A 24697-nucleotide genomic window follows, 5' to 3' on the forward strand; every position below is an offset into this window, starting at 1 on the left:
AAGCAGCATAACATTATATATAGGTATAGGTATTGCATTACCTTTCTAAAATCCAGAATCTTCTAATTTCTCAAGTACCTCTGACCCCTAGAATTTTGAATAAGAAATGGTAGACCTCTATGTATTTACCACATTCCACACCTACATCTGAGATGCTGAAATAAACACTTTTGGCATTTCCCATATATGTGCCTTAAGATACAAAATCTACCTAGGGTGACTGTTTTTCTCCCTTCTTAGGCTCTACCTACTGAATTTTTGCCTATACCCAGGGCCAGTTCCAAAACGGGTCCTCAATGAGTTATATTTTCAAAAAACCTTCTGATTTTTGAAACTGGGATTTTAGAATTGTGTATCAACACTTTTGTGGACAAGGTTTCACTGGCAACTCTTGCCAGTTGGGTATCTCCCCCTGATGAATTACTAAGGCACTAGGTTAGTGAAACATTGAAAACTCATGCTTATCTATTAGATAATAAACTCTTTGACTGGAGAAAATAAGTCTTATACATCTTATACCATTGCATCCCTGAGAACAGAGTTTAGAAAAGATTTAGCCTACTATTCTTTATCCCTTATGACTAGATATCTGGGGTTGAAACTGTCTCACTAAATTGCAAAAATGAAAAAAAAAAATTGCAAAAATGATTTCCTCCTCTCAGCCATTTATTTAATCTTGCTTAAAAAGTAAGATCAGCAAACAGTTGTTGAATATAAGAGGACAAAATTCAACTGTTTAAAAATAACATAGTTACCAAGCAAAGCCATTGAAACTTGAAATTCTCCCGCTTGCAACATCATTTTGAGAGAAAAAAATCCTGAAGATGGCCAAATGATTTTGAATATATATACTACAGAAATATATATTATATATTCAAATATAAATTGAATATACATACTATAGAAATATATATTGAGAAATATTGAATGTATATACTACGAAATAATCATGGTATCAGTACATTCATTATGACCTGATTTTAGTGAATTTTCTAATTAACCCATAGTGATCTTGCGTGCATGCTCCACATTGGTTCACTAGGAGCCCAGTTCATAATGGTCTTTTCTTTTTTTTTAAGATTTATCTATTTATTTGAGAAAGAGAGAGAGCAGGGGTTAGGGGCAGAGAGCAAGGGAGAGAGAGAATCTCAAGCAGACCCCCCACTGAGCACGGAGCCCCACTCTGGGCTCCATGCAGGGCTTGATCCCATGAGCACGAGATCATGATCTGAGCTGAAATCAAGAGTCGGAGCTTAACCGACTATACCACCCAGGCACCCCCATCAAGGTCTTTGGCGTCCAAGTGAAACTAACATTACAAAGAAGCTAACTCAATTTATAGCCTCAGGAAAGGAAGTTATTAACTCAAACAAGTATTCAGTTTCAGTTTCTCATAAAGAGTTACTCTATGTTTAATTCGGGTTTCAAGTCCTATGAGACAACAGAAGTTTTAAGTCATTACACAATCTAAATGTAGAGCTGTGCTCTTTAAATTCCTTCTATTATTAATAGTAGACCCTTACTTTTTTTTTTTTTTAACACAAATTCACATGGAACTTCAATATATATATGGAAGCAGGATTTCTCTGCTTGAAGCAAGTACCAATAGAGGTGGGAGGGTCTAGGGCCCACCTCCTCAGTATTCCCCTCAGAGACTCTGAGAAACACTGGGGTACACAAGTGACTCACATCCAGCTGTGGTAACTGGGCTCTACATCAGTCTTCTAAATAGCACACTAGAACCATGACCTTGGAATTTAGCCACATGCTCATGATGTAGCAATCTGCGTTTTTGCTAAATCACAAATCTGAATTATGAGCTCTGGGAAGCTAATAAACTGGAACACCATTGTGCAAGTTACTTATCATCTCTGACCCTGAGTTTCCTCATCTGTAAAAAGGGAGATAACACTATTACTACCAAGTGCCACCAGTGCTCAGGGTCGTCCCAGGCAGTCTGCACACAATAAATTAGCTTACGATTTTACATACATTGTCATACATTGTCATACATTACGATCATTACTTATCGCTTTATGTGATCCGTTGCCAAATCCCTCTTCATCCCCACCTCCACATTTTTGGCCGTGATTAACTTATTCAAATACCTTTTCTTGCAAAAGCTTATCAGATTACAATTTCTAATACCACAAGGGACGTGAACACAGTGCAAACAGAAAGCCAGGCCAGAAACACACTCACTTTGCTCATGCAGCAAAAATGCCTCATACATCACTTACCCATGTCAGGTCTAGCGAGCCCCTGCTCAGACTTACTGGAAGAGCGAAAGAGTTTCAGGTGGGGTTTTAGACCATGGATTAAATTCTGACGACTTCTACAGTGATTACAATAACCTGGAGAAAGTTGAGAGTTCTTTTTTTTTTTTTTTTTTACAAAGAAATATATATAATATCATCAAGTTTTCTAAACTGAAAAGTAGGCTCAATCATTTTTAAAACAAGGCAAGGCTAAAAAATCAGTCACAAATTCTGTGAACAGAAAATGCAGAGCTTTAAGGCAGATGTGAAAAGAAGAGCAAATTTACAAGATGTAGGAAATCTAATGTTTGAAGATAAAAGCTTCACATATTTCTGGATAGGAAGAGAAATGAGATTTCTTCTATGAAAAGTGAAGGACGTCTGGTAACTTCTCTTTTTTCTTTGTAACTTGGCATTATGTTAGAAACGCTGAGTCATTCAGCTACCACCAGAAGTATGAATTGTGGTTGTTATGACTCCTTATGTGAATAAAACAATAAATCTGTTCCCAAATGAGGCCAACAAAGCCACAAAATGGCAGGATATCGAATAGGGTGATATAGCTCCTATGACTCCATTCCAGAAAGACCAGTTTTAAAGACTGGTACACAGTATCCAGCTGCAGAAGGACGGAACGTCATCAAGATACATTCTAACGTCATCAAGATACATTCTAACGTCATCAAGATACATTCTAGCAAAGAGGAAGACTTACTTGAGGCACTGTCGATGCTGCTGATGCTATCTGCATTGTGCAGGTGGTGCCTGTAGAGCTGCCTATAGAGGCTAAATTTAGAGAACTTTCTGGACTTTCCCATTCCTTTCAGTTTTGAATCCATATCATCAGCACTCTTCAGGGTGGGAGGATTTTTACTAGATTCATTTTTATCTTTGAGGCTCAAGGATTCCATGGACTCTATTATTTCAGCCTGAGAAAATTATTTAAAAAAAAAAAAAAAAAAAAGACTGCATAAGATATGCTGCAATGTGATCCTTTCATTCCAGTTGAGCTGAGGTGTCAAGTTCACATAGGATGGAGGCTCTCTATCGGACACCCGATAATGGGTAAGGTCAGCCTCAGGTCAGTGAGCTGTTTCAATGCTAGCAAAGGGATACCAGGCATTCCATTGTAGTTCCTCCTTCAGTAGACCAAATTCTTGAAATTTCATACCAGCTAACCTTTTTATCTCAAACACACTTACATGAGTTATATTCACTGTTGAGCAACTGAACTTCTGCCTCTGATAAATGTTAAGTAGTGCTTCTTCTGTCAATTATTTTCCTGGCTACTTATTCATTAAATCTTTTTTTTTTTTTTCCCAGAAAAGTCACCAACATATCCAGCAGTAAAATAAGATGGAGCCCATCAAAATTCTTAGTAAGTGTATGGATATGTTGGCAACGGTTAGAGTTGAAACAGTAAGTACTGCAATATGGATCTAGGCATATGGGTATTTTGGCAGCACTTGATTTGAACAGTACTTTGAGAAGTTATTAACTTCCTGTATTCAGAAAGAAGTCCCTCCAGGACTCCAGACTGACCTAGCCTCTATTTGCATGTCTTTAAGTAGGAAGATTTCAAAAGCCTTGGCAGGTACTTGTAATAAGGCTGCTGATTTAACTTAAAACCCAACTGACACATATTTTTGTTTATGAACTTTTTTTTCCAAATAGGAAATGAATCTTTCATTTAAATGGAAAACAAAGGAGCTGACTGTGAGCTAGCAAATGCACTATTGGATCTCTTTCCTCTTACAAGGAAAGAGACTGAGATCAAGAGATGCAAAGTTACAGACTTGCTAGATGGTATTTGAAACCAGGTCTGTCCATCCAGAAATAGGCCACTCCTCATTCAACCAATCAGCAAGTCATGCTATTAACGCATACTTCTACAAACTCTGTACCTTTTATGCAGTTCCATAAAGGAGAAACTTACTGTGAAGGAACCCAGAGATGATCCTACGGTGACACGCTTCACACTACCCACGTCTGTGAGTCTGTGTTCATGGTCATCCCACCTTCCATAGGCCAGGTCGATCCCACCCACAAAGGCCACTGACTGGTCGATGACAACGAGTTTCTCATGATGGGCCCACAGATATACGCTGGATGATACATGATCTGGGTGCCTCATCACCTTGGGAGGGGAAAAAAAAAACCCACCTGTAATGCACTTTTTAAAATGTCCTTCATATATAATAAAATCGATCTGTTTTCTCCCCTGAATAGCATTTTCCTTCCTCCCTTCCTTCCTCCCTCCCTCCCTCTCTTTCTTTCTTTCTTTCTTTTTCTGTTTTGCTTTAGTTTTCTTTCAAGAGTTTATTTAAATTCAAGTTAGTTAACATACAATGTAGTATTAGTTTCAGGGATAGAATTTAGTGATTCAGTCTCTTATGGTTTGTCTCCCTCTCTGTTTTTATCTTTTTTTAAACCTTCCTCTGTGTTCATCGTGTTTGTTTCTTAAATTCCACACAAGTGAAATCATATGGTATTTGTCTTTCTCTGACTTATTTTGCTTAGCATAATACCCTCTAGTTCCATCCTCATCATTGCAAATGGCAAGATTTCATTCTTTTTGATGGCTGAGTAATATTCCATTGTAGATATGTGCCACTTCTTCTATATCTATTCATCAGTTGACGGACATTTGGGCTCTTTCCATAGTTTGGCTATTGTGGACATTGCTGCTATAAACATTGGGGTGCATGTGCCCCTTCGAATCACTATTTTTGTATCCTTTGGATAAATACCTAGTAGTACAGTTGCAGGGTCACAGGGTAGTTCTATTTTTAACTTTTTAAGGAACCTCCATACTGTTTTCCAGAGTGGATGCACCAGTTTGCATTCCCATCAACAGTGTAAGAGGGTTCCCCTTTCTCTGCATCCTCGCCAACATCTGTTGTTTCTTGTGTTGTTAATTTTAGCCATTCTCCCCTGAATAGCATTTTCTATAATTCAAATACCAAAATGTGCTATGTATACACCAAAGTTCTAATTTCATTCTCAGTATTTAGAAGAGGAAGACTCCTAGTTATTTTTAAGCCTCTCCACCAGCCCCACCCCACACCACATTTTGGGGTAGCTGCCATTTAGCTAGAAATTTGGCCACACAGTTTAGTAAAAGTTAGCTCAACATAATAGCTGATTCTTTTTTCCACTTTAAAGAATTCTGTAACACCTGATATTACTTAAAAAACTCTAAAAACGTTTAACCAACATCTATCTCTGACAAAATTTTTAATAGGTATATTGATATTTTGGTAGCCAATGAATTAAAATGGCAAGTGTATAGATATAGGGATATACATGCTTTGGCAGCTCTTGATTTGAAAGATACTTTGTTATTAACCTCCTGCTTTCAAATAGAATTCTTTTTAAATGATCCCAGACTGACCTATTTTTGTATATCTTTAAGTAGAAACATTCCAAAAACTCTGGAGACTAGTTTTTTTTTTTAGTAACCTACTTCTTTTGTGTGTGGTAAAATACACATAACAGAAAATTTACCATATTGATCATTTTTAAATTTACAGTACACCGGTATTAAGTACATCTCATATTGTTCACTCATCACTACAATCTCCAGAACTCTTCATTTTGCAAAACTGAAACTCTATACCCATTGAACAATAACTCCCCCATTCCCTCCTCCCTTCAACCTCTGGGAAACACCATCCTACTCTTTGTCTCTATTCCTTTGACTTACATATATGTCAGTAGAATCATACAATATTTGCCTTTTTGTGACTGACTTATTTCATGTAGAATAATGTCTTCAAGTTTCATCTGTGTTTTAGCATATGTCAGAATTCCCTTCCATGTTAAGACTGAAATATATTCCACTGTATGTACGTACCAATCATTATTGAGAGTGGGATATTAAAGTGTCCAACTATTATTGTAGAACTGTCTATTCTGCCCTTCAATTCTATCAATATTTGCTTTATATATTTTGATGTCCATTATTAGGTGGGTACATGTTTGTAATTGTTATAACTTCTTGCTACTTTGAAACTTTTATTAATATATAAAATCCTTGTCTACTATAAACTTTTCCTATTTAAAGTCAATTTCACCTGATATTAGTACAGTTACTCCTGCTCTCTTCTGATTACTACTTACATGGAACATCTTTTTTTTGACCAAATAAAATATATAATTGTTATATATTTTAGCCTGCTGGAGATTTATTAATTCATTGCTCTGATGTATCTCAATGACTGAGGAATAACTATTGATAGGCTTTAAATCTTTGGTAAATATCAAATAGCTTTTTTCAAGCTGCTTATTGTGTTTATTTACTTTATTAGTTTTTTTATTCAAGTTGCTATTAAGAAAAAGTTTCTTAAATCCTAGAGGAGCTCTCTGTTGCTATCAGCATCAAGGGATGTCACAAGGACATCACGTCTAAGAGGTTCCAGAACAATCTTAATGAGGAGCATGGGACCTTGACAGAGCTCCTGAATATTAAAACAATTCTAAGAGGTGTGTTCTTGGCTAAATGATCAGGGTCAGAAATGTGAACTCTGCTAACTCCACCAATACCAGAAGTATAAGAAAGCAGAGTATTTTGTTTTATTTCTAAGAAGGATACAATGCTATTTATTCAAAATATACATTAGAGAATTCTACAGATTACACTGTTCAAAGAAAAACACATCTGAAAAACTACAGAATAATAGAGAAGAAGTACTGTTCAGAAGGATGAACCTGATACCTTTATGTTGGGGTGTAGACGTATTAAAGTCCTCTTGCTGTATTCACTGTTGATTCCGAGGGCAAGTTCCACCTCTTTGTAGAGCATTACAAAGACTCTCACTCCCTGTTGCTGTCACGAGAGAAAACACAGGGAGGAATGAGAATTTCTGCAAGTAGGTGATGATTTTCTTTTTCCTTCTTATAAACTTTCTTCTACAAACAAGTATAATAAAATATTTAATGAAAAGTACAAGGTGACACATAAGCGTATCTTAAGATACAAATAACAAAAATAAAAACTTATCTCCCTTCCATTCCTAGACTTGTCATACCAAGAGATGGTATCAATATTTGATTCACCATAGCCAAAAAGCTGAAATGGTAACCTCATCTGCTAAAAGTGTCTGATGATCTTACACCTCTGAACATTTTCAAACACTTAACATTGAGGAAAGCTTTGGCCTGATTCATGTTACAGGATTAGAGTTTTTGGTTTTTATTATACTTCAGTTAGTTGAAATAGCAGTGACACAAAACTCTAATGCAATAAATTATACTAAATATCCCTTAAATGTTTCTGGAGCACTTTAATAGAATTTTTCTTTATTAAAAAAAATTTAAATTAAAAAGAAATTTCTTTAACTTCAGAGATGAACATATTGATTCATACTCTTAACCCACAATTACATCATTAATGTCTGTTTGTGAAATGACTTCTTTGGAAGTCAGTTTCTCTAACATGCAAAAATCCCTGAGTTTTAACAACAGCACAAAATTAACATTGATCTAACCTTAGGCCCTGGACTTAAAAGAAGACAGACAAGGCCATTGTGAGGGTCAAATTAAATCGAAAGTGCCTGATAAACTTTAACATGCTATACAGATAACATTTTTTATTAATATTAACTATCAAAAAGACATGTCTAATAGCTGGTAGTATTTAAAAAAACCAAACTACTGGGGTGTCTAGGTGGCTCAGTTTGTTAGGCATCTGCCTTCAGCTTAGGTCATGATCTCAGGGTCCTGGGATCAAGCCCCACGTCATTGGGCTCCCTGCTCATCAAGGAGTCTGCTCCTCCTTCAGCCCCTCCCCCTGCTCATGCTCTCTCTTTTTCAAATAAATAAAATCTTAAAAAAACAAACAAACGGTGGGGTGGGAGGGATGGGGTGACTGGGTGATAGACACTGGGGAGGGTATGTGCTCTGGTAAGCGCTGTGAATTGTGCAAGACTGTTGAATCTCAGATCTGTACCTCTGAGACAAATAATGCAATATATGTTAAGAAAAAAAAAAAAAGAAAGAAGAAGAAGGTAGCGGGAGGGGAAGAATGAAGCGGGGGAAATCAGAGGGGGAGACGAACCATGAGACGATGGACTCTGAAAAACAAACTGAGGGTTCTAGAGGGCAGGGGGCTGGGAGGATGGGTTAGCCTGGTGATGGGTATTGAGGAGGGCACGTTCTGCATGGAGCACTGGGTGTTATGCACAAACAATGAATCATGGAACACTACATCTAAAACTAATGATGTAATGTAGGGGATTAACATAAGAATAAAAAAAAAAAAACCAAACTACTTATTTTCTCCTCTAGTTCTGGGCAATAATAAGGTTTTAGCCTGTCCTAAACTGCCCAACACCTGAATGTCCGTCCTCTTCTCCCTGTCCAGTCACAGGGTTCCCTCACCAACATATAGTTCAGAATGTATTCCTCCAGGAAACTCTTATCTTATTTACGCCCACTTATTGTATGACCTTTTAACTATTTTAGGTTTGCATCCTCAGTATTGCTCTACAGTTTGCAACATTTAAATTTGCATTCTCTATATCCAGCAGCTCTGAAGGCATTCTGAAACATACCACATACACACTGGATAATGTATCTACACCTAGGCACTTAATATCCTAGGGATAAAAGGCAAGAATTTTCCCATGATACAGTACTTTCTAGAGTATTAGAGATACAGGCATATCTAATAAAACTATAGTGACAAAGATTAATTTAGTTACAATTTAAATTAACAATCCATGGTAATTAGGCAGAGGCATAGTTCATGATGGAAATCTGAGTCATTAATTTAAGAAGCCAACTGGGCTGAACACATCTAATTTATAAGAACTGGTTACTTTTGCAATGCTATAAACATGTGAAATAACATAGGAGTTAATATTTTTAGGTTGCAGGGTATAAAATCTTGGAGTAAGCCAAATATATATATATATAGTTCCCCAATACTGGTCTGCCAATATTAAGAAGCACGTTTTGGCCTCTAAATCCTTATAAGAACACATCACTTCAAAATGTGAAAAGTGTATACATTTTTGGAGGAACATACTAAATATATGCTCTAAGCTGCATTCATGAAATTTGAGTACTATAAGACCCATTCTGACTCAAAAAAATAGGATAAAAATATATATGTCATCTTCTTTCTGGCTAACAGCTTACTTTTGGGACTTGATTATTACTAATTATAATTATGCAACTATTATTGCGACCAAGTGTGTAAGTACAGATATGATTAAAGAAATAGGAAGTGAAAGTGTAAGCAAGAAATGAACAGATTAACTTCTGATAGTTTTGGCCACTGAGGGTTCTGCAATAAACTACTGATGGAGAGCTTTAAATGAAAACTAGAACATTATTTTTTTCCTCTACTGTTCATATTTACTCTGCTATTTGAATATTTTAGGATTCAGCACTGGATAACAGTGATAAAAAAGAGCCTCCCATTGAAAGATATAGTATAAAGCTTAAAACCCAAAATTGTAACCTAAATTATACACCTGTCAGGTGTAACATTTTATAATTTAAGTTGCAATTTTGGGTTTTAAACTTTATACTATATCTTTCTAATTAGTTTTAAATGGATGAAATTCTGCTTCTCAGGCTTATGAAACTACTATTCTTGAAGAACAGTAGTTGCAATTTAGAAACTGGGCTAAATCTTATAGTTTTCCATTTACCTGCGTAACTAATGGGTTTTTGAAATAATAGAGATGTTAACACTAATGAATTACATTACTACCCTCCATCTATTAACAACTGACATTTTCTTCTATACTTTGTCTTTTCTCCTTGAAATAAATTAACTCCAAAGGAAACAGGGTAGACACTTTTAAGTCTGTTGAGCTTATATACGAAGGACTAATAAGGAAGTAATTGAAGAAAACAGTTCATTTTAGGTAGTTTGGTTTACAACTGTTTACTTACATCCATATCATAATAAACGGTTAACTAGTGACAAGATTTCTATGATCATAAAGCAATAAATTCCTCTTCTTTCGGTCAAGGTATTACAAGACTATCATGACCTCTAAACTACAAAGGGCAAAGGAAAAATGTTTCTGGACAATGAAGGCATTTGCCAGGTCATAATAGTGCAGACTTACACAAAATGTGGGAAATACTTGTGTAAAATGAAACCCAAATTAGAAAAGAAAAAAGGACTGATGTTAATTCTGTAATTTAAGGAATTTGAAGCATCCATGGTTTTACCAATGCTTTTTCATGACCCTAGGGGAAGTTACTTTTTGCTGAGAGAGGAAGAAGAAAAGTATTAATAGGGCAAGTAGAAAAATGGGTGGCTTGGAGTGGACCATGTGATGCCATGTTTCTTATCTCTGCTGAAGTCATGTAAACCAGAGGTTAGCAGAATACACTTCATGGTGTAAACACAGAATAAACGTCATGAAACCTGAGTTTTAAAAGATGGACGCTCTGTCCTCTTTTCTATTTAGTTTTGAATCAAGTAGAGCAGACATAATACTAGACACAGTAGGAATGTTTAGGAGCTTTACATATACAAAATACATGTAAAGACAATAAAAAAATAAGAATTTTTTATAGTTGAAGTCAAAGAGACTTTTTTGAGCCAGTTTTTTCCTCTAATTATTCAAGGTACTATAGTCAAAATATTTTCTAAATGCAGCCAAGTTTGTCCACTGCCTCAAGAAAACTTAATGTATGCATCCCCAGGACAGTCCTATTTTATCATTTGTCAAGGACTTCCCCAGAGGGCATGATATTTCGGGGAAAATGAAAAGTAAAGGACAAAAATCATATCCTCGTCATTCACATGTAAGCAATGTGAAGGAGCACAAATGCTCCTATGCCTTTTTTTTTTTTGAACGAGTTCTATTTGAATCACTGTTCTCAAGGTTGAAGACACATTTTTTCCTTCCCAGACATGCCCCTCTAGCCCACTGCTTTGATAAGATCCTGTTTGATTTTTCTGGGTGAAGACGTGATTATTTGTCTCATTTGACAAACCTGAACATCTTTCCCTCCTAATGATCACTGATTGCAACTCTAGAACGTGTCTTCGTGTCTTGTGGTCTAGGACAGAGAGAAATTGCCTGACAACAAAATCCCACCTGAGGACCTAAATCCTTTTCTGTAAGTCTCCAGGTTGCTGCACTTGAAGATTCTTTTGGTGCAGGTCCCATCAGCAATATCATAGGTTTCTAAGGTTGAAATATACACACTGGATACAGGAATATAGTTGCCATAACTATGATACAACTTAGCTCTCAGGGCAGGGGCAGTAAATGAAGACCTATGGGAAACCCTGGGATGCTGACTTGAGTTGTAATCAGTCTGTAGGACAAGGTTGCCTTATACTATTTTAAATGATAACACTGCTTAACAAAAGGCCAAAGAAATAGGAAAAATATCAACTTGGCTATCACCAGAGAAATAAAATATTGTATTTCTTCCCTAAAAACTGCCATTATAAGAGATGTTTGCCCACATCTTGGCTATGAGGCAAAGACACTAGATTCCTCCCCCCAAATCTACACAATGAGATAGAGGGAAAAAGTCTTTATGGACCTTGTGGACCTCTGGGACCCATTAATGTAAAAATAAATCTTTTTTTTTTTAAAGATTTTATTTATTTATTTTGACAGAGAGAGAGACAGCGAGAGAGGGAACACAAGCAGGGGGGAATGGAAGAGGGTGAAGCAGGCTTCCCGCCGAGCAGAGAGCCCGATGCGGTGCTCGATCCCAGGACCCCAGGATCATGACCTGAGCCGAAGGCAGACGCTTAATGACTGAGCCACCCAGGTGCCCCTGTAAAAATAAATCTTATGTTCAAGCCAGTACTTTGTGAAGGTAGTGGGTTTCAGAAACTAAATTATTTACGTGAAACAGTATTTATATGATAGAGAAATGTCAATTTACAATGATCTGGGAGGTAAAAATTTATGACCAAAATAATATGGTGTAGCTAGATTAAAGAAGAGCAATTCTGCCAAATGAACCATAGGAAATGAATATTTAATAGTATTAGTATTTCCTTAGGAAATTTTTTAAATCATTATATACAATTTAAAACTTTCTAGTTTCATGAAGCAGATGAAATTGAAAGGAAGCACCATTTTTGTGCAATAATATTTACTTGACCTTGGTGTTCACCTAGGACCTCACCAGGGTTCATGGGCCATAAAAGCAAAGAAAATCCATATTAGTGATAGAAAAGTCAAATGGCCAGTAGCCTAGGGGGAAAGCAAACACAGGAGAGCTAACGTGACATGGAATGCCAGGCCTGCAGGATCTACTCCCTGAGCCCTGCTCGGGCATTTACTAGCCTTCTGGAGTTTACTCAGATGTCCCGTAGGGACCTCGCACTCAAGTCCACTAGATTTTAGCTCCTTGAGCCTGAGTTCTCCCCACTTCCTCCCCCTGCCAGATTCACCTTCTTCACACATCATCTTGATCAGATCATCCCTCCTCCACCAGGCTCTGTTCCCCAGTAGTTCCCCACTTTCTTCTATAAAGTCTAAACCACTGATATGGCTCACAAGCCCCCATGTCTGGCTGCAACTCCCTTTCCAGTGTGATCCCCCCATCCTACTTAAGCTAACACTCAGCTATAATCAACCTTGTCACTCTACTGTCACTGACAATGCCTTCAGAATCCCTGCCTCCAGAATGTTTCCTCACCACATATTCTACACCTAGAAACCTCTTCTTTCATTTCAAACTTTTACGCCCATTCTAAATGCCCTAAAATCCTCATATTGCAAGGGGCTTCCCCACTAGGGCTACCCAATGGTCTCCTTCCTGCCTTTGAATCTTGGCACTGCCTCTGTACCCAGTTGACTCTTGTGTAGATGAGTTTTAAGCCCTTTGAGGTCAGGAATCATGTCTTTTATTTATGTACATCCCATATGAAAAGCCAAGGGCCCTGCACATAGTAGGCACTCAATAAATACATGTTGACTGAAACCTACAGCAGTGAAGTGTTGGATAGGTACCATGGAAAGAGGATTTGCTAGTATGGTTGACAATTGCTAGGCAAGACTGGAACAACTTAACTAAAATGGAATCTTGAGGACAGATGGGAAAGACGCCATTTTACAGAGAGAAACATGGAGAAAGTTATCTCATTCAATATATAGAAAGAAGTTTGATAAAGATAGGACTGAACCAAGTCCTTTAGCAAGCCCTCCATGGGCAGGAATGGAATGTTCTTCACACATACGGCATCTCTAGTAATTAGTGTAGTACTTTGCTCATAGGAGACACTCAGTAACTGTATGCTAAATTATTTAAGGAATATACAAATAATGCTTTTCAGGACCAGAATTTCCAATTCTATGAACGGAATTCTGTTGAAGCAATGCATTAGACTAGCTACGGAAATGATGCTGTCTGGCAGTACACATGTCTGAAATAAAGCTTATCAGCTTCTTTCTCCATCAATATTAGCAGTGAGGTCCTACTGTATCTATGGACATCTTCAGAAATCTTAAAGTAAAGGCATGGAGAAAACACATTGAAAGAAGGGAGATATGTGTGTAGGGAAAAACAAAACAGAATATACTTGCTAAATATTTTTTATACCAAAAAGAATACACCCAGAATCTACAGGGTCAACTGGAGAGGAAACAATTTCCCATTTTACCATGAACTGTCCCAAAACTGGAACCAAAGCAACAACCAGTTCTTAATGTCCTTCCTCTTTGATACTGTTCTACATTAGCTTGACCCCATCTGATTGAACTCATTCTCCTCATGACTTTATCTTTTGCTCAAATGGCAGAATAATGAATAGAATAAAATGCTACATTTCATTTCATCCTTTATTATTCAATAATAAAATCTTGTTACATTTTTTTGCCTACAAAATTAACTGCCCATAACTGATTAAAAATCAGAAATTAGAGTTCCTAATATAATCCATGCTGTGAATTAGGCTAAAATATTTAGGTAGTCGAAAGTAACAGGAAAAAAACCCGGAACCCAATAAACTTGAAAACAAGTATTCGACTTTGGTCAAACTCTAAAGAAAAATGTTGTACTTATACATGAAGGGCTTTGAAAAAGAAAAGACATTTCAGAGAAAATAAACATTCAAAAAAATATATCAGCTTATGTTTGGAATACGTACTGCTTTTCGTTTGAGAATGCAGTCCAACCTCCAACGATTTCCTTCAACCACTGGGCGTTTCAGGAAGATTTCTGGACTCAACCTGAAACCACAAAACCGAGATTTTAAGAAACTAAAACAAAATAGAAAGTTCTGATTGTGTCATAGGAAACAAAGGCAAATTTAGCCCAAATGCCATCATCCACCTCGAGTGTGGTGGGTCATTCAAAGTTCTGCTATGAGTTCACATACAACTTCACTTGGGAACAAGAGCCCCGAGCCAGGGAAAAAAAAGAAAAAAAATCAGTCTGGCTTTCTCTCCTTCTCTCACATGCAAATATATACCATATGCAGATACTATTGATTGCCCAGCCAACAGCCACTCTCCAGCTTCTTTCTTCAGTTAGAACCTAAACCCAATTCCCACTCTACCCTGTGAATATTCTAGACTTTTTTCCCAGCCTCCTGTGCACCTAGAGCACCATGTGCCCAATCTTGGACAATAAGACATATGAGAAGGCACACATGGGGTTAATGGGAAAGTTTTTCTTCTTTGATCTCTGTCTTACACACACACACACACACAACAGGAAAAGTGGCTGTAGGACAGATGTTGCATGGGGATATGATGATTAGAAAGGGATAGCCATATTGAAATTCTAAGGGGAAGACCAGAACCCTAAAATCACTAGACCATTTCACCAACTGCCTAACTGTGGATTTCATATTAAATGAGACAAATAAATCCTCACTCTTTAAGCCACACTTGGTTGAGCATTCTGTTAATCCAAGCCAAGAGTATTCTAATTGATAAACAAAAACCCTGACTTCTTACACCAGCAAACAGTGTCCTGGGGCTTTCTGAGCCGGGAGGAAGGCAGGTTTGCTGATAGATGAAATTTTTCCAATGTAAGAATGGATCCCTGGGCTCTTCTCTTTAGTGCCATAGGCAGCTAAGAGTACAGTCATTTTTTCCCTTGGGGTTGAGCTCTAAAGTCAGCATCTGAGTTAAATCTGTATGTGATGTAATTCCCCTCTAATGAGGAAAAACAGAAAAACGAAAAATAAAGAAAACTTTCGGGTTCCTGGGTGGCTGAGTTGGTTAAAGTGTCCGACTCTTGATTTTAGCTCAGGTCATGATCTCAGGGTCATGAGATCCAGCCCTGCCTCAGGCTCTGCACTCAGCGGGGAGTCTGTTTTAGATTCTCTGTCTCTCCCTCTTCCCCTCCTTCCTGTGCTCTCTCTCTCTCTCTAAAATAAATAAATCTTAAAAAAAAAAAAAAAAGACAAGAAAACCTTATCTGGAGAAATGCCAGACTTAGAGGAGCAGGAGTAGACTGTATAAGGATTAAAGCCTTGTAGAATTCTAGACTGGAATACTGCCAGGGAGTCCTTGAAGCATGTGAAACCAACAGGGTTTTAAGGAGCTAAAGAAATTTTAAAAATCTTTTTATGCTCTATTTCATTCAGTTAAAGAAAAATAAAACCCCAAAGATAAAGTACCTAAAGGAAACACACACTGGATAACATAAATAAGAAAACAAATAGTGGGGTTTATGTAGTATAAATACTTGCATATTTAATTTAAAGTATGAAAGGAACACAAAGGTAATCTATATCTAAACAAAGAAACAAAAATGCAGCAACTGATAGCAAAAGATCTAAAATGAATTAAAAAGAGGTCTGTTTTAGGTAGAAAAGTGCTTTGCTGTGTACTGCTTGTTCACTGAAGGTAAGAGATACCCAATAACATACAGATACTTGCAATTTTTTTTAAAGATGTATTTATTTGTTTATGACAGAGAGAGAGAGCTGTAGCAGGGGAAGGGGCGACAGGAGAGGGAAAGAATCTTCAAGCAGACTCCCTGCTGAGTGCAGAGCCCCACGTGGGGCTTGATCTCACAAACCTGAGATCATGACCTGAGCCAAAATCAACAGTCAGATGCTCAACTGACTGAGCTACCCAGGTGCCCCTTGTAACTTTTTGATGTACACATTAATTGTAAACTCTGAGATCTTTCCTTTGGGGGCCACTAATTTTAATGCTCTACTCTGCAATTAAGTCTTTATCCTTTATTTAATCTACAAGCACTTTGTACACTGTGTGCAGAACATTCTATTAGATAGTTTGGAGTATCTTAAGATAGCTCTTGAGGAACCCTCAGTTTTGAGGATAATGCATAAAAAGAAAAAAGACCAAAATTCATTCTTTAAACAAAGTATAAACAATGGTCTCACTGGCAAGGAGAAAGTAACTACTTGAGTTATGACTCACAAGCATCATTATGTCAGGATCTTCACTCAGCAACTATTAGATAAGCAAAGTTCAAAAGAATTGTATAATAACCACATTTCATTGAATCTAGGAAACTAATAATTGTGAGATGTATCATTACTATTTTTATCACTGAGAAAGAAAAAAGCATGACAAATATAGCTGTGAGATGAACTTGCGTGTAAGATAAATCCTGATTTCAGAGATGTGAACATGTACTTCTACATAAATGTTCCTCTTAGAAGATTTTATAGCTTCCAATGCTTCTATCAGAAAGACCAAGTTTACAACCAGTAATCAGAACTTCCATCTTAAGAGTAAGAAAAGAGAGGGACGTCTGGCTGGCTCATTTGGAAGAGCATGTGATTCTTGATCTCAGGGTCATGAGTTCCAGACCCATATTGGGTGTAGGGATTACTAAAAAAATAAAAAATTAAAATTAAAAAAAAAGAATAAGAAAAGAAAATAAATTAAACCTGAAGTAAGAAGGAAGAGAATAAATAGGTAAGAATAGAACTCAATGCAATCTAAAACAGAAAAACAACATGGAAAACTCAATGAAACTGGACAACTGGGTGGCTCAGGCGGTTAAACATCTGCCTTTGGCTCAGGTCATGATCCCGGGGTCCTGGGACTGAGCCCCGAGTTGAGTCCCTGCTCAGCGGAGAGCCTGCTTCTTTCTCTCTCCCTGTACCCTGGCTCCTGTGCTCTCTCTCTCTCTCACTCATTCTCTCTTTCAAACAAACAAATAAATAAATAAAATCTTAAAAAAAACCTCAGTGAAACCAAAAGCTAACTTTTTGAAAAGATTAATAAAACTGACAAACTTCTAGCTGGATTAAAAAAAGAAAAAAGGGAGTTTCACAATTTTAGATTCCTCATGTAAATGGAATCATGTAGTATTTGTTCTTCCGTGTCTCGCTTATTTCACTTAGCATAATGTGCTCCAGGTTCATCCATGTTATTGCAAATGGCAGGTTTCCTTCTTTATTAAGGCTGAACAATATTCCACTGAATGTAAATACAACACTTTCTTTATCCATCATCCCTCGATGGACATTTAGGTTGCTTCCGTGTCTTGGCTATTTTGAATAATGCTGTAATAAAAACGACAATGCATACATTTCTTCAAGATCTTGATTTCAGTTCCTTTGGTTACATGTTCAGAAGTGGGATTGCTGGATCATATGGTAATTTTATTTTTAATGTTTTGAGAAACCTCCATTCTGTTCTCCATGGTGGCTGCACCAATGTATATTCCCACCAACAAGGGTTGCATCTATACTCCACAATTAAGTCTTTATCATCCTTTATTTAATCTACAAGCACCGTGGTACCCTGTATGCAGAGCATTCTATTAGGTATTTTGGAGGATCTTAAAATAGCTCTCAAGAGGTCCTCAATTTTGAGGATAATGCATTAAAAAGATAAAAGACTGATATTCATAAGTGGTGGTTACCAGGGCCTGGGAAGAGGAGGAAACATCTTGGTCAAAGGGTACAAAGTTTCAGTTACGTAAGATAATAAGTCCTAGAGATCCACTGTACAGCATAGTGCCCATAGTTAACAATGCTATATTGCATACTTAAACATTTGCTAAGATGGTAGATCGTAAGTGTTCTTATTACAAAAACTAAAAATAAATAAAGAAGATGGGAGGAAACTTTCGGAGGTGATGGATATGTTTATGGCACTGATTATGGTGATGGTTTCACAGGTGGATGCTTATCTCCAAACTCATAAAGTTGTATATATTAAATATGTACAGCCCTTTTTGTATGGCAATCATACATCATAAAATGTTTGGTTGTAAAAAAGGTGACTAAACAAACACATGGCCATTGAAAATAGATAATATATTCTCAGATAGAGAAATATGTAATTTCATATATGCTATTATATATCAGGCTTTTAAAATAAATGTATGCATATACACAAGGATTGGGAGATAAAAAAATAAAAATTTTGTTAACTTAGTCAAAAAAGAAAAGGAAAAGCACAAGTTATTGATATAAAAAAATGAATGACAGACAAAATCACTACAGGGCCTGCAGACATTAAAATGATATTAAATAGATAATAAAGAAATATTATAAATAATCTTATAAGAATATGGTAATTTAGATAAAATGGACAATTTCCTTGAAAGAAATGAGTTACTAAGACAGAAGTAAAAAGAAATCGAAACTTTAGTCCTATGTCTATTAAAAATTGAATTCAGAATTTAAAAAAACACAACTTATACAAAGGATACTAGATCATGACAAAGTGAGGTTATCCTAAGAATGCAAGGCTGCTTTAGAAGTTGAAAATCATCAATACAATTCACCACATTAACAGAAAAAAATGATCAATTCAATAAATGCAGAAAAAGTTTTGACAAAATTCAATACCATTCATAACAAAAGCTCTCAAATTATAGATATAGGTAGAAACTAATTTCCTCAAAATAATAAAAGGCACCTATAAGAAATCTAACTAAAGCATAATACAATGAACTGAATGCTGATTTCTCCCAAACTGAGAACAAGGCATAGACGTCCATTCTCATTACTGCTGTTCAGCACTTTGCTGATGGTCCCAGCCAAAGCAATAAGGCAATAACATAAAATAGAAGGTATACAAATTAGGAAGGGAAAAGTAAAACTGTCATTATTCACACATCACACAATCATCTATGGAGAAAACTCTAAGGCATCTGCAATAAAGCTAGTAGCACTAATAAGTGAACTAAGCAAAGTTGCAGTAGGTAAGATCAATATAAAAAATCAGTTGTATTTCTATACACCAGAAGTGAAAAACGGGAACATAAATTCTAAAAAATACCATTTATAGTAACATTAAAAACTATGAATTACTTGGTGATAAATAACAAAATGTAGGCAAGACCTGTAGATTTAGCACCTCCCTATTCATGGGGCATGTATTCCAAGACCCCCATGGATTCCTGAAACTGCAGATAGAACCAAACCTTGTATGCCTATCCTATATATCCTATATTTTCTCCCATACACACATTCCAATGAAGTTTAATTTACAAATTAGGGACAGTAGGAGATTAACAACAATACTAATAAAATAGAGCAGTTATAATAATAATTGTAATAAAACTAATAAAAAATAAAATAAATAAAATTATAAATAAAACTGTAATTTATTTTATGTGAATGTGGTCTCTATCTCCCAAAATATCTTATTGTACTATAGTCACCCTTCTTCTTGTAATGATGGGAGATGAGAAAATGCCTACATGATAAGATAAAGTGAGGTGAATGCTGTAGGCATTGTGATGCAGCTTTAGGCAGACTACTACTCACCCTCTGACAACAGGTCAGAAGGAGGATCATCTGCTTCCAGACTGTGGTTGACCTCAGCTAACTGACATTGCAGAAAGCAAAACCACACATAAAGGGGGACTACTGTATGTTGAAAGTACAAAACGTTGCTGAAAAAATTAAGTAAGATTTAAATAAATGGAGAGATATACAGTGTTCATGAATTCAGGAAGAACAGAGTTTCATGTACCATCTAACAAATGGGGACTTTACCATTTTTTTCCCATCTGATTCATCAGCCTGAAGGGAGAACTCAGCAACGGGCATTGGCACAGGTAGAGAGAACTCAGGTAGAAGTCCTCTGCTTCGGGCTTGAGGAGAAAGAATGGGATCTTCTGGTAGTGATGGGGTGGCAGCAAGGGGCTCACAGGCACCAGAAACACTGAAGGATTGGAACTTTCCTCTCCAACTAGAAGAGCTGTGGTTCCAAGAGGACAATGTAAATATCCATTGCTTGGCTCTGGACACAAGTATCATTACAGAAAGCACATAGCAGAGCAGGGAAAATAAAGCCCCACCTTTCTAAATAGAGGACTGAAAAAAAAAAAAATTACAGGAAACCCAAAAGTAGTGGAGAGATCACGGAGAAAGCAGAGCTCAGGAAAGCAACCCTATAAAGTTGTTTATGAACTTCTAGCTCACTCCCAAGCTGCCCTTGCATGAATTACATCCTAAACATTATACTAAAGTTTGAGAACTGAACTAAGAATTAGACCACTGCCAAGGGATGAAAAAACATTCACCATGCAAACGGAAATGGAAAAAAAAAAAAAAAAGCCAGGGTAGCAATCCTTATATTAGACAAAATAGACGTTAAAACAAAAACTATAATAAGAAACAAAGAAGGGCATTACATAACAATAAAGGGATCAATCCCAATACTAGAGCACCAGTTTGAATTGGTAATCAAAAAACTACTAAGAAATGAATGTCCAGGACCAGATGGATTCACAGGTAAATTTTACCAACATTTAAAAATGAGTTGGGCGCCTGGGTGGCTCAGTTGGTTAAAAATGAGTTAATACCTATTCTCTTCAAACTATTCCCAAAAATAGAAGAGGAAGGAAAGCTTCCAAATATATTCTATGAGGCCAGCATTACCCTGATACCAAAACCAGACAAAAGACACCACTAAAAAAGAGAACTACAAGCCAATATCCCTGATGAACACAGATGCAAAAATCCTCAACAAAATACTAACAAACCAAAGCTAACAATATATTACAAAAAATCATTGACCATAATCAAGTGGGACTTATTCCAAGGATGCAAGGGTGGTTCAATATTTGCAATCAATCATAATTATATAACACATTAACAAGAGAAAGGATAAAAACCATATGATCATCTCAATAGATGCAGGAAAGCATCTGACAAGATTCAGCATCCATTCATGATAAAAACTGTCAACAAAGTAGGTTTAGATGGAACACACCTCAACATAATAAAGGCCATCTATGAAAAATCCACAACTAACATCACACTCAATGGCAAAAAACTGAGAGCTTTTCCTCTAAGATCAGGAACAACATAAAGATGTCTACTCTCACTACTTTTATTCAATATATACTGGAACTCCTAGCCAAAGCAATCAGACAAGAAAATGAAATAAAAGGCATACAAATCAGTAAGGAAGATGTAAAACATTCACTACTTGCTGATGACAAGATACTATATATATATAGAAAACCCTAAAGACTCCATTAAAAAACTACTAGAATGAATAAATGAATTCAGTAAAGTCACAGGATACAAAATCAATGTATAGAAGTCTGGTGCATTTCTATACACTAATAATGAAGCAGTAGAAAGAGAAATTAAGAAAACAATTCCATTTACAATTGCACCAAAAATAATAAAATACCTAGGAATAAACTTAAACAAAGAGGTGAAAGACTTGTACTCCAAAAACTATAAAACACTGATAAAAGAAATTCAAGACGACGCAAAGAAATGGAAATACATACCATGCTCATGGACTGGAAGAACAAATATTGTTAAAAAGTCTGTACTACCCATGAGAGACTATGGACTCTGAAAAACAAACTGAGGGTTCTAGAGGGGAGAGGGGTGGGAGGATGGGTTAGCCTGGTGATGGGTATTGAGGAGGGCACATTCTGCATGGAGCACTGGGTGTTATGCACAAACAATGAATCGTGGAACACTACATCGAAAACTAATGATGTAATGTATGGGGATTAACATAAGAATAAAAAAATTAAAAGAAAAAAGTCTGTACTACCCAAATATTTAATGTAATTGTATCAAAATACCATCAGCATTTTCCACAGGGCTAGAGCAAACAATCCTAAAATTTGTATGGAACCACAGAAGACCCCAATAGCCAAAGCAACACCAAAAAAGGAAAACAAAACTAGAGGTTATCACAATTCCCAACTTCAAGTCATAAAGCTATAGTAATCAAAACAGTATGGTACTGGCACAGAAATAGACACATAGATCAAGAGAACAGAGTAGAAGACGACACAGAAATAAACCCACAATTTTATGGTCAATTAATATTTGACAAAGCAGAAAAGAATATGCAATGGGAAAAAGACAGTCTCTTCAACAAATGGTGTTGGGAAAACTGGACAGCTGCATGCAAAAGAATGAAACTGGACCACTTTCTTATACCAAAATAAACTCAAAATGGATTAAAGAACTAAATGTGAGACCCGAAACCATAAAAATCCTAGAAGAGAACACAGGCAGTAATTTCTTTAACATTGGCCCTAGCAACATTTTTCTAGATGGGTCTCCTGAGGCAAGGGAAATAAAAACAAAAATAAACTATTGGGGCTTATAACTAAAAGGCAACTGGTCTTAATCCACACCAGCAGGTGGAGCTGCAGTTAAAGTTTCTGAGTCCATTCTGGGAGTGGAAGCCCATTTTGCTCCCCACTGAGGCCCTGCAGGAAGGCATATGTTTGTATTTCAGACTGATGCATCTAATCCAGGACTCATTCCAGAAACAGATGCAGTAGGTGTAACAGTTGTTCTAATTACATGTACCTATTAAGATCGAGAATTTATTAGAGTTGGCTATTAATGTAAATAATGAATATACCGAGACAGAATTAAGGAAAAATCTGCCAGTAAAACCAGACTTTTTCTAAGGTTCAAAGGAATATTTTGGTATTTAATCCTAGAGTCACGAGATTTCACATTATTTGGGAAGATAACACAGAAAAACTGTAAGATGTAGAGAGCAGTAATCCAAATCTACGATCACTTCTTTCAACAGATCCATTACCTTCAGCATCAAAGGGATAGTCAACATCAGAAAACTCACTAAATGGCATGTTAAAATCCCACATGATCTGCATGTGACCACCTGCCCTCCCTTTAGTACAAATTAAGCTATAAAAATACACAGAACTATTTCCCTGAAATTCCATAACACAGTCAAGAGGCAATGAAGAATTTTTTTAAAAAGCATCCTGTAGAAAGTTTATAAGAAAAACAGTATTTGAGCAATTTAATTAAATTGAATTGAATTAATCCAATTAAAAAATGGGCAGAAGACATGAACAGACATTTCTCCAAAGAAGAAATACAAATGACCAACAGACACATGAAAAGATGCTCAACATCATTTATCATCAGGGAAATGCAAATCAAAACTATAATGAGATATTACCTCACAATGGTCAGAATGGCTAAAATCAAAAACACAAGAGATAACAAGTGTTGGCAAGGATGTGGAGAAACAGAAACCTGTTGGTGGGCATAGCAAATTGGTATAGCTACTGTGGGAAACAGTATGGTAGTTTCTCAAAAAGTTAAAAATAGAACTACCCTACAATCTAGTAATCGCACTACTGGGTACTACCCAAAGAATACAAAAATACTAATCCAAAGGAATACATGCACCCCTATGTTTATAACAGCATTATTTACAATAGATAAATTATGGAAGCAGCCCAAGTGTCCATTGATAGATAAATGGATAAAGAAGAAGTGGTGTTTGTTTGTGTGTATATTATTTAGCCATAAAACAAGAAAGAAATCTTGCCATTTGCAACAACATGGATGGAGCTAGAGAATATAATGCTAAGTGAAATAAGTCAGTCAGAGAAAGCCAACTAACATATGATCACACCCATATGTTGAATCTGAAAAACAAAACAGATGAGCAAGAGAAAAAAAAAAGAGAGACAAACCAAGAAACAGACTCTTTGTTTTTTGTTTTTTTTAGAAGGAAAGGGAACTTTTTTTTTTTTAAGAGAGGGAGAGGGTGGGGGCAGGGCAGAGAGAGAGGAAGAGAGAAAGAATCTTAAGCAGGCTCCATGCCCAGTGCAGAGCCTGACTCAGGGGGTCAATCTCACAATCCTGAGATCATAACCTGAGCTGAAATCAAGAGTCGATGCTTCACTGACTGAGCCACACAAGCGTCCACCCCGGCTTTTTTTTTTTTTTTTTTTAAGATTTATTTATTTATTTGAGAGAAAGAGAGAACGAGGAAACAAGCAGTGGGGAGGGGCAGAATCTCAAACAGACTCCCCCTGAGCAGGGAGCCTGACGCAGGGCTTGATCCCATCACCCTGAGATCATGACCTGAGCCGAAATCAAGAGTCAGTTGCTCAACCGACTGAGCCCCCCAGGAGCCTCCCAAGAAACAGACTCCTGACTACAGAGAACAAACTAACTGATGGTTACCAGAGGGGAGGTGAGTAGGGGAATGGGTAAACAGGTGTTAGGGATTCAAGAGTACACTTATCATGATGAGCACTGAGTGATGCATAGAACTGCTGAA

General features: G+C 36.6%; 1 protein-coding gene across 5 annotated transcripts in view; it reads right to left on the reverse strand.

Annotated features, from left to right (window-relative positions):
* PLD1 (phospholipase D1) overlaps window positions 1-24697 on the reverse strand; it is a 191977-nt gene that overhangs the window by 69656 nt on the left and 97624 nt on the right. For all 5 annotated transcript variants that reach the window (XM_034998945.1, XM_034998928.1, XM_034998938.1 and 2 more), the window contains exons 12-16: window positions 14350-14431; window positions 6976-7086; window positions 4195-4395; window positions 2974-3187; window positions 2241-2354 (exon numbers count right to left, since the gene is read on the reverse strand). In XM_034998945.1, the coding sequence (XP_034854836.1) occupies window positions 2241-2354; window positions 2974-3187; window positions 4195-4395; window positions 6976-7086; window positions 14350-14431 (722 nt within the window). The remainder of the gene's footprint in view (window positions 1-2240; window positions 2355-2973; window positions 3188-4194; window positions 4396-6975; window positions 7087-14349; window positions 14432-24697) is intronic.

This window comes from Mirounga leonina, unplaced genomic scaffold (genome assembly GCF_011800145.1).
Source record: "Mirounga leonina isolate KUSES-001 unplaced genomic scaffold, KU_Mleo_1.0 Mir_115, whole genome shotgun sequence".
NCBI lineage: Eukaryota > Metazoa > Chordata > Mammalia > Carnivora > Phocidae > Mirounga > Mirounga leonina.